The 10670-nt window shown below is 33.1% G+C and overlaps 1 protein-coding gene across 1 annotated transcript in view; it reads left to right on the top strand.

Moving 5' to 3' along the window:
- The first annotated feature begins 2786 nt into the window (after positions 1-2786).
- Positions 2787-10670, top strand: part of LOC127128765 (protein SWEETIE) — a 44033-nt gene continuing 36149 nt past the window's right edge. The window contains exons 1-7 of the mRNA XM_051058136.1: positions 2787-3143; positions 4117-4324; positions 5254-5360; positions 7495-7731; positions 7838-7927; positions 8012-8099; positions 9756-9820. Coding sequence (XP_050914093.1) covers positions 2982-3143; positions 4117-4324; positions 5254-5360; positions 7495-7731; positions 7838-7927; positions 8012-8099; positions 9756-9820 — 957 coding nt within the window. The 5' untranslated portion in view covers positions 2787-2981. The remainder of the gene's footprint in view (positions 3144-4116; positions 4325-5253; positions 5361-7494; positions 7732-7837; positions 7928-8011; positions 8100-9755; positions 9821-10670) is intronic.

Here is a 10670-nt window from a genome sequence, read left to right as displayed (position 1 = left end):
TTCTAACACTATCATTTTATTTTATGCAATTTACTTTCAGTTTTTTACTTGCGTTGTAAATTACTCACTTAAAATTACTAATCCGATCTTAATCGATAAAGGTTTAAAATCAACCACGAATTTTGAATACCACAATTACCGATAAAGGTTTAAAGTTACTAATCCGATCTTAATCGATAAAGGTTTAAATTCAAATTTCACAAGAGTATCATTCCCATTATTGAGAACAAAACATTTGCATCAGAACACACTAAGGTTAGGAATATTGGAATTCTTTCCTTTGTATAACCCATAGGATGCCTGCTTTAGAATTGAACTTATTATGACACAATTCCTTATATACTAAGTCATGTCTACTGCATCTTCCCAAAAGTACTTAAGAGGGTTAGCCTCACTGAGCATCGTCCTCATTATCTCTTCAAGACACCAATACTCTTGAATGATCACTTTTAACATGACACCAATACAAAACTCTCTAAAGAAAACTCTCACTCGCTTGGCATTAAGGAAACTTTAGTGAAAATGCAATTTTATAAAATAAATGAGAGAATGAAATGATAGAAGAGTTTCTGTTCAAAAAATTGGTGTATTTTGAAATGAGGACAAACCCTAATTATATATAAAATAAAGTTGTATAAAAAAATCATACATGGGCCATTTTAATGAGTTAGTAAATTAAAAAGATGTATTAATTGATTAACCAAGTTAAATTAGGAATGTTTTAAAAACTACATCACTTAAGCTGTTATTAATTTCCTTAATCGATTATGAGGCATTACATGTTGGCCAAGTGATTCCAAATACAAATGAGGGGTGAATTGTGATATTTAGAAATCAGTTTTTTAAAATATTTTATAAAAAATTGTTTATAACAGTCCAAAAAAGATAAAGTAACAAAGAAGAAGGAATTAAAGAGGAGAGAACAATAAATGACAAAAATTAAAGAGATAGAATTATAGAGATTGCATCAAAGATTCATATAGGGTTGACCTACCACTTGACCTACTCTTGTCCCAAAATTTCACTTTTAAGAGTTTTGCCAGTAATAAGTCTTGATCTTTTAAGGATATCCCCACAAACCTTCTTACAACAAATAATAGATTTTGCTCAAATTGATACCCACACCAAACAAAGTTTTTTAGGACCGTCTTTTAGAGCATGCAAAGCGGGCTATCACGCAGAGCCTCATATTTGTCAGGGTTAAATTATAATAAAATATGACCTCATAAAATATTTAGGTTCAATCGTGAATATATAAAGCCTCTATTTGTTTGACCATGGTTAAGTTGTGGTTAACCTACACAGGGCCTCCAAAAAATTGAGACAACTCCAAAGCTTTTAATAGACTAAGCTCATTCATCAAATAAGTATTTTAACCGGTTGATCTCAATAACCAAATATAGATTTTGATAGGCTAATCTTGAGAACTAAACAAAGATATTTCTCAATATAATCACACACTTGAACAAGAACACATACAACACAACACCAATACAATCAAACCCTCCCAAGTATTTTTCACTCTCTTAGCACTAAGGCAACTTTGATGAAGAATAATAAAATAAAGAAGAAGAGAGTAGAAAATGAGATAATACAAATTTAATTTCGAAATTGCTGGACAAGTGACTCTAAACACAAAAGGGAGGAGGGTGTTGAATTGCATATGTTTGAAAAATGTTGTCCAATTAAAAATATTTTGATAAATACGATTGTTTAAAACAATTTTACAAAACCAAACAAAGAATATGCAACATAATAAGAAAAAAAAGGAAAATAAAGTAAAGGAAAGACAAGCACACATGGAAATAAATGAATAAATGAAATATAAAAAGATAAGAGTTGAGAGAATTGCACCAGAGAATTATAGAAGTTCGACCTACTCCTCTCCCTAAGAACTTCTTCTTCATAGTTTCCAGTGTACATGTGAGTTTTTTCACAAGTTATGTCCACAAACTTTCTTACAATCAAACATGAGTTTTACATTGACTATCCTCTAAACCATACACATGGTTTTACACAGGACTAATCTCAGAGTTTTCTTTAACCGATTTAGAGACATTACAAATAAGTTAATAACTTAAACCCATCATCTAAATCGATTGACCATTGTAAAAATTCATCCTAATTGATTAAATAAGTAACCGATTAAGGATGCATATCAAAAAGTTTTTAGGTGTTTTATTCAAATAAGAGAGACTTCAAAATCTATTTACGTGTGTGTGAATTGCCTCAGGATCTCTAGAGTTAATCTTATACCTTTACATTAAATTTATCACTCAGACATACGGTAAGCGTGAGATCATGCAAGATTTCACACTTTCTCTCTTTCACAACTTTGAAACTTCAAGTTTTCTTACATATTTCAACATTGATTTATCACTTTATCTATAGTTCGACTCTTCTAACTAATAAGACTTGAGATAACTTTTTTGATCAAACAACATCATTAGAAATTCATCAAAGACTTTACCCAACGTCATTTAACCTTAGTTTTATTATCATCAAAACCACCAAAATTATCTAACAATTATTATACTTTCAAACACATAAATCTAGATACAATAAATTTTTTAATTATTATGCATTGTCAGCATCACAATCATTCATAAAGATTATTTTAAAAATGATTAAATTAAAAGTCAAATATAAATAAAATTTAATGATCAAAATTATCTACAATGTAAATGCATATCACTTAAATTCATGACTATTTTATTTTATCATTTAAATTCATAACTATTTTATTTTATTTTGGCAAAATGAAAATTACTACTAGTTTATTTATGTGAAATGAAAATAGACGAGTTTAGACACGAGAACGTGAAAAGGAGGTAATCTAAAATTTACACATCAATCTGTGATCCAAGCAAGTTCTTCTTCTTCTTCTTCTTCTAGCTTTAAACACATCAATCAATCACATAACATTGTAGCGAGAGAGATATTCAAGTATACATCATCGAAAAGTGGAAGTTGAAATTCACATGTCAAAGATTCAGATGGCGTCGGCACCGCTGTCGCGGTTCGGCGTACTGGTGGCGCAGCTGGAATCAATAGTCTCTTCATTTGCTCACAAATCTCCCGAGCCACTCCTCTGCTTCGATCTCCTCTCCGATCTCATTTCCGCCATCGACGAGGACACTAAGGTCATTTCCTCCACTTCAATTTCAATTTCATCGCATCTCTTTCGATTTCAATTTTCCCGCAATTTTCACTGTTTCTTTCAGATTTGGTTTGAGGTTCCATTGATCTTTTTGTTTATCACTTTATTTTGATTCCTTCACGTGTGCATTTGCTTGTATCTATTTTTTGTAGTAGATTTACTCTATATTGTATTGCATCACTTCAGGTTAACTGTTTTTGATTTTTTTTCATTATCGTTATATGATTAGTGAGTAGCTATACTGTTGTTTTCAAACTCAATGTATGCTGAAGAGAACAGTTTGAAGATTCGAATTGGTAGCCTAAGGCCATGTCTAGATAAACAACCTAATTAAGTGTGTGTTTGGTTCTGCTGTGACGAGAATTGATTCCGAGTGAGTTGGATGTAAAGTATGTTTGGATACATTTATGTAAAAGTGAGTTGAACAACAAATTTCAGCGTGAAATTCACGTTTAAACTCATAAGCTACAAATTAGTTTCAAGTAGAATCAATTTTGGAGACAGAATCAATTCTACTTTAGAACAACCAAACACCTAAAAATCATTCTAAAATCAATTTTACACATAAACTTGCTTTTGACTCATCCAAAAGCTAAACCAAATATACACTAAGCGCTAGTGGTATAAAATTAGTTATTTTTATGTCTAAATAAGCTATAAGTGGTTTTCATTAGCTATCCTATGGAGATTATGAAAATAACTTATGATAAGTTGTTTCCATAAGTTATGCCAAAGTGTCTCACAATTGCTTATGCCAGTAGATAAAGTTTAATAAGCTAATCCAAACCGTCTGTACATTGAAGATGAAGCTCTTACTGATTTTACTATTTGGATCTTATATATAATCTGAAACCTCGAAAATTACCGGGAGAGTCAATCTTTTTCATTTGTAATTTTTCTAGAAAGACTTTCGGCATGGGTTATTGATTTATGATACTGAAATATATAACTCGCAGGACAATATTTTGGTGTGGCAAAGGAGATGTGAGGATGCATTATATTCCTTACTTGTTATTGGTGCAAAACGGCCTGTGCGTCACTTGGCATCAGTAGCAATGGCAAAGATCATATCCAAGGGAGATGGGATATCGATATACTCTAGAGCAAGTGGCCTTCAGGGATTTCTTTCTGACGCAAAGAAGAGTGAACCTCTGAAAATTGCTGGTTTGTTGAAATAAAAGATTTCTTGAACTTTTAGATGGATATTATATTGTCGCATTGCTTGTAATGGATTCTTCTGATAGATGTTGAATACTTGAGTATCCTCATCTGAAGAAGGCTACTGATTTTGTTTATTTATGGTGATATTTTCCCTCTCCATGATTCAAAATAAACTTAGCATCATAAATTCATAATGCAATGTTTGTATAGTTGAAGCAGCCACGAGCACAGCACCAAAGAGAAGCCTTAAACATAACTCCATGCCATAACAAGTTTAGGGGAAAATACACACCCTTATGGTCAATCAAACCTCTTAACACAAGTAGTTTTTGTTTTGATTTTTTATGTTTTCTTTTGATTGCTCCCGGTAATGACATGACTCTTTACACCATATTTATGTTATATTTCATGTTGCATGCTTTTTACTCAACTCCAAGATAAACAACAACAACCAAGCCTTACCCCACTAAGTGGGGTTGGCTACATGAATCAAGTTACGCCATAATGTTCTATCAAAGACCATGTTTCACTCTGGGATGAAATATAAGCAAAATTTGACCAAATTATGCATATTATCAGACAGTTGATATTACATTTAATCTATAAAGTCTCAATAAAAAGTGAAGTCTATTTCCTAAATTACCCTCTACGACTAATAAATTGGTTCATTGGGAATATAAAGAGTTAAACTAAACGAGGGGAATTTTAGAGATACTGTCATTAAATAAGAGAGAAGTAGTACTAGTAAACATTTGTATATATTTCACTCCAAAAAACGTGAGGTTAAGTTTGCTTATATTTCATTCTAGAGAGTATATTGGATACTGGTTTTTCCATTGTTTCCTGCATTTAATTAGTCATATTATGTGAGGTTTCTTTTGTTTTTTTTTTCAGTAATTTTTTTTCTTCTGAATATGATGTTATATTTATAGGTGCTGCACAATGCTTGGGAGAATTGTATAAGCACTTTGGGAGAAAAATTACTTCAGGTTTACTTGAAACAACCAACATAGCAGCTAAACTTATGAAATTCAATGAGGTATTTTCTTACAGCTTGCTTGTTTATATGTTTAAATTACTGAGGCAGAGTGAGTTGCCAAATATAAATGCCTTATAGAAGTTTCCCTTGGTTGTTGTTGTTGATTTATGCATACATGTTTTCTCTAGCCCATGAATTTTTTATTTTTTGAGTCTACCTTTGAATTAGTTTTATCTTTTGATTGCTTTTCCATTCTCTGTTTAAGTTGAAAGTTTCATTATTTGATTATTTTATATATATATATTAAAATTTAAGACGCCTGAAAACTAAATGTTGAGTAACAAGATTGACTTCTTAGCTGAACAATATTGTTCATTAAAGACTTTGGCTCTTGGCTATGGAGAATGTGCATTTCCCATCACTAGAGAATTTAATCAATTTAGTTAAAAAGGTCACCTTTATATGATAATGTACATGAAGTATTGACTACGATTTAGAAAATGAAAAGACTATAAAAAGATTAGGCCATGTCTAAGGTACACAAATTTGTGTATCAGTTTGCCATTTAATCAACACTGTTCAAAATTTGGTGAAGGGTCTGGGGGTATAAAAGTATCTGTAAAAATTAGAGAAGGAAGAGACATAAGTTCCTCTCTACCACCTTTGTACCCTGGACCATCCTCCTCCTTCTCCCACTGCCTTCATTTCTAGAGCGCAACTCCTTCATCTCCTTTTCTCATCTCTTGCATTTGTAACCTCCTTTGCCCCATCTATAAGCACAATGCAATCCGCCAATTATGACTTTTTGAAGCGGTTCATTGAATTTCAACCCCCAGGTGTTCTACTCCAAAGGCCACCTATACTGATTTGTTGAAATGGTTGCAGTAGCGCCCAACCTCATGCTCCATTAACTCTTCTGTAAGAACTTGTAATTTTGTTGCCAGTTTCTCCCAATCATTTTCAATTGGTTATTGGGTTCTCGATTCTGGTACCATTGATCATGTTGTGGGTAATAAATCCTTGTCTTCACTCTGATATGTCATTCATTGTTAGTTTGGTAAGTCAATTTTTGGGGCCATCCATAGTTTGCATCTTGAAGTGTTAAATATGTTGGGATCTCATCCCAAAAGTTAGCTAAAAGGGTGATTTTGCGCTCACATATTTAAGCATTCAACAGTTTGGGAACCTAATCAATGTGGGACTCTAAGCAACGTGGGACTCCAACACAACTTCAACACCCTCCCTCACGCCTAGCATGAAATCTGGGTCCAATTTCCACACACTGGACTCCTTAACCTGACTCTTATGCCGTGTTAAATATGCTTGGATCTAATCCGAAAAGTTAGCTCAAAGGGTGAGGTTGCCCCTACTTATTTGAACATCCAACAGTCCGGGAACCTTAGTAATGTGGGACTCCAACACTGCTTCAACATGAAGTAGATGATAAAGCTCCAACAAAAGGTCTTGTTCTATGAAAACTAATGGCGTACGCAGATTATGTGATATTTTGATGGGCTGACTCTCCTAATGATGGGCGGATTTCTGATATATATATATATATATATATATATATATATATATATATATATATATATATATATATATATATATATATATATATATATATATATATATATATATATATATATATATATATATCGAGGGCTTATCTATTGAAAATGTAAGAAGCACAAAGTGGTTGCTCGTCAAGTGTATAAATCCAGAATTCGAGTTTCATCATTGGCGACTTTTGATAATGACAATTTAGGTTTGGAAAGGTTACGCCAATGACACGCGTTTGTGATCAAACTGCATTGCATGCTGCGTCAAATTTAGTATTTCACGGGAAGACCAAGCAAATTGCCAAAGATTGTCATTTTATAAGATTTTATGTTGAGACATCATTATTAGCTTTGCTAGTTCAAATGGTTATATATTGATTGATGCATTTGAAATGATGTAAATAAGTAGTTATAGTTTATTAGTCTCTTAAATATCAAAAATAGGGTAGGGTTAGTATTTTTCATTTTATTATGACTTATTGTATATGCCATAGCTCCACTATGTAATACACATAGATTCTCTCATTTGCTTTCTCATTTTCTCTATTTCTCATCAGAAAACACTTTTGATTTTTTTTAATTAGCCTGCTCTGCTTTTTTTTAATAAATTTGTCATGTCTCTCAAACTTTAGGAGTTTGTAAGACAAGAGGCATTATATATGCTTCGGAATGCTTTAGAAGGCTCTGCAGGTAGTGCTGCTTCAACAGCATATTCAGAGGGGTTCCGTCTTATAATGAGGACTGCCGCTGGGGACAAGTCGTTTGCTGTGAGAATAGCTTCAGCAAGATGTTTGAAGGCATTTGCTAGCATTGGTGGTCCAGGCTTAGGTGTGGCAGAACTTGACAATTCTGCATCTTATTGTGTCAAGGCAGGTATTTTGTCTCAATTTCATCTCTTTCACTAATAAACACTGCAATCATTTGGTGAAAAATCACAGTATTCTTTACTTGTCTTTGTACTGCTGCTTCTGATAGGCTCTTGAAGATCCTGTTGCATCGGTCCGTGATGCCTTTGCTGAAACTTTGGGTTCCTTGCTTGCTCTTGGAATGAATCCTGAAGCACAGGTTTATATATATATACACTTGTTTTTTCTGACTTTTCCTCGATTCTTACGTCCTTCGTAAATTCCATCTCCTAAATCTTACTAGATTCAACCAAAGGGAAAGGGCCCTTTACCTCAAGCAAAAAAGCTAGAAGGTGGATTGCAGAAGCATTTGATTTTGGCTTTCACAAAAGGTAATTTGTTTGGATCACTGTATTTCTGTTTGCTAAGATGGCGAGAATATATCATGGCGGATCCTTGCTTAGCGCGGCCCAACCTTCCCTCTCCCCTCTAATTTAAAAATAGAACCCTACCTAGGTGGTTCTGCTTATAAACAATTTACTCTATCCGTTTTAAAATGAGCGTCGTTTTAGCGAATAAAATTTATTTCAAAATTAATGTCATTTTCACTTTTCAATGTAGTAATGATTGCTATTTTTTAGAATGCGTGAGTTAGGCCTAACTCGGCCTAACTCACCCATACAAAGTCGGCTTTTAATTGTAAGGTGAGGGTTGTCCAAGCTTTATAAACACTACACATGTCATATATCTAAACAATGTGAGACTAAATCCACCCTACAAACCTAGCACAATGAAGACGTCGGAGGCTGCAACGAAGGCAAGTCAAATGTTGCAATTAGGCGATTAGGGGCAGACCGTAATGAAGGCGGAAATTCCAACACACCTTCTCACGCTCGGGCCTCAATAAAGGATTGAAGTTATCAAAGCCAACAATGTCATGCCGTGCTTGTTCAAGTTGAGTGAACAATGAGTACAGATGAATCCGGTAGGTCGGTGTCCAACATCGTCCTGTCGTTGGGGCGGCACAGGTGGAAAAATAGCGCAGAAATATTTAGGTAGAGGAAGGATGATTAGTTTAGGTTGAGAGAAATTTTTTCTTTGTCTTCACTATTATTACCTACATTAGCCGGTTTATAAAAAAGTTCACTTTTAGCCCAAGCCCTTATTAGGGGGACACATGAACTATTAATGAATAAGGAATAACCACTTGAATGCTGGTATTATCCATTTGACCATTTTTGAAGAAAGAATGATTAATTATAAGTGTGTTGAAGGATGACAGCTGATTGAGTTTAGAAGTTTACATTGAGTTAGTGAAAAAAATGGGTTATGCTGGCCATTTGGGCCTTTCTCTTACTGATTGCCATGAGTGCTTGTCTGCACTGGGTAGATGAATGAATATTACTTTTAATGCTTGTGTCTATTAATAAAATTTTCAATATAGGATTCAAGTTGTTTTACTTGTTTACATATCCTTGGAAAACATATTCATTGTTTTTAATCGGGATTCGTTACTATTAATCGAAAATAATAAACAAAAAGGTAAAAAAAATGAAGGTCTTTGTGTTTCTTTTGACATTGTGCTTCAGATATATTTTTCTGAAGAGAACTTGTTTTACAAGTTTTATAATTGTAGTAAATAATATTAAATAATAAAGCATAAAGCTTGTGGAGAGTCCCACATTATATGATTAGTGTTTATAAGTGGTGGACATTACTCATCTTACAAGTCAGTTTTGGAAAGATGATTGAGGCCAAAAAGAAAATGGTATTAGATCATATCCATCCGATCACCTACCATATTATCATGCACCAAACCAATAGCATTGGGTGTGCTCTCACTTTACAAGCCGAATTTGTAAAGATGAGTTAGACCTAATTTAAAATTTAAGAAAGCTAAAGTTACAAAATTAAAACAATTATACCAATGGAAAATCCCATGCATCTAAAAATTACAAATGTAAAATCTTCTCATTATTTTGATAAGGCTTCCAATGACCGTGTACATCTTTTGTGTGCATGTAATGGCATTAATTACTGTGATTCAGCAAGTGGAGTACGTTCAAGGCATGTTCGGGTTGGCCTGACTCTATCTTGGGTATTCTTCTTACAGGTAAATCTTGATATTTCTTTGATAGGTGTTCAACAAACCATGTGTTTAGAGGCATTCTTCTAACCTCCTTGTTGATATTTGTATATTGGGTATCATTGTTATTTCATTTTGTTAGAACTCTGTCTTGTTTTATACTTTATCGAGGGTCTACATGCCCTTATTCTGCTGTTTTCTGTATTTGGACATTATTGAGTTCTTTTCTATTGAATAAACTTATCCTTTTTTTTTGTTGAAAGATCAAATAAACCTTATTGTTTTTTACTGCCTTTATTTCTTAATTTTGATTTGTTACTTTTTATCCTTTTCCAGAACACTGACTGCTAGCGCTGTTCATCCTTTTCTATGCTTTAATTATGCTAGGAACATTTCTATCAATTTACTACTGTCTTACATTTCTTAATTTTGCTTTGTTACTTCAATTTTTTTTCCTTCCTAATCACTGACTGGTGCTCATCTTTTTCTATGCTCAGTTATGTTGCTACTTTTCAAAAGAATTTTTTTTATCAATAATGAAAAGTGTTTTTGTCTATACACTTCAGGCCACTTTTTGAACTTATCATTAGTGTTGGGAGCGATATGGAGTTTGAGTTGAAGCTTTATAGAACTTTTCTTATTTTGTTATTTGCTTGGCTTTGGGGTTTAACGGAGTAGAAATATAAATACTAAGATTTTGTGGGTGATTGTTTATTGCTGTTAAAAGTCTTTTGGTTTATTGCATTATGATTTGTATAACCTTGAGTGCATCTTGAGCACAAGTCTTCTCTCTTTATTTCAATAACTTTTTTTTGGCTTAATATATATAAAGATTGATTCCTTTAGTAGTTTTGTCTTGGTCGAGCTTTTATTCTCC

The sequence above is a fragment of the Lathyrus oleraceus genome, chromosome 3 (genome assembly GCF_024323335.1).
Source record: "Lathyrus oleraceus cultivar Zhongwan6 chromosome 3, CAAS_Psat_ZW6_1.0, whole genome shotgun sequence".
Taxonomy (NCBI): domain Eukaryota; kingdom Viridiplantae; phylum Streptophyta; class Magnoliopsida; order Fabales; family Fabaceae; genus Lathyrus; species Lathyrus oleraceus.
Note: the sequence above shows the minus strand (reverse complement) of the source record. Positions and strands in the feature narration are given on the sequence as shown.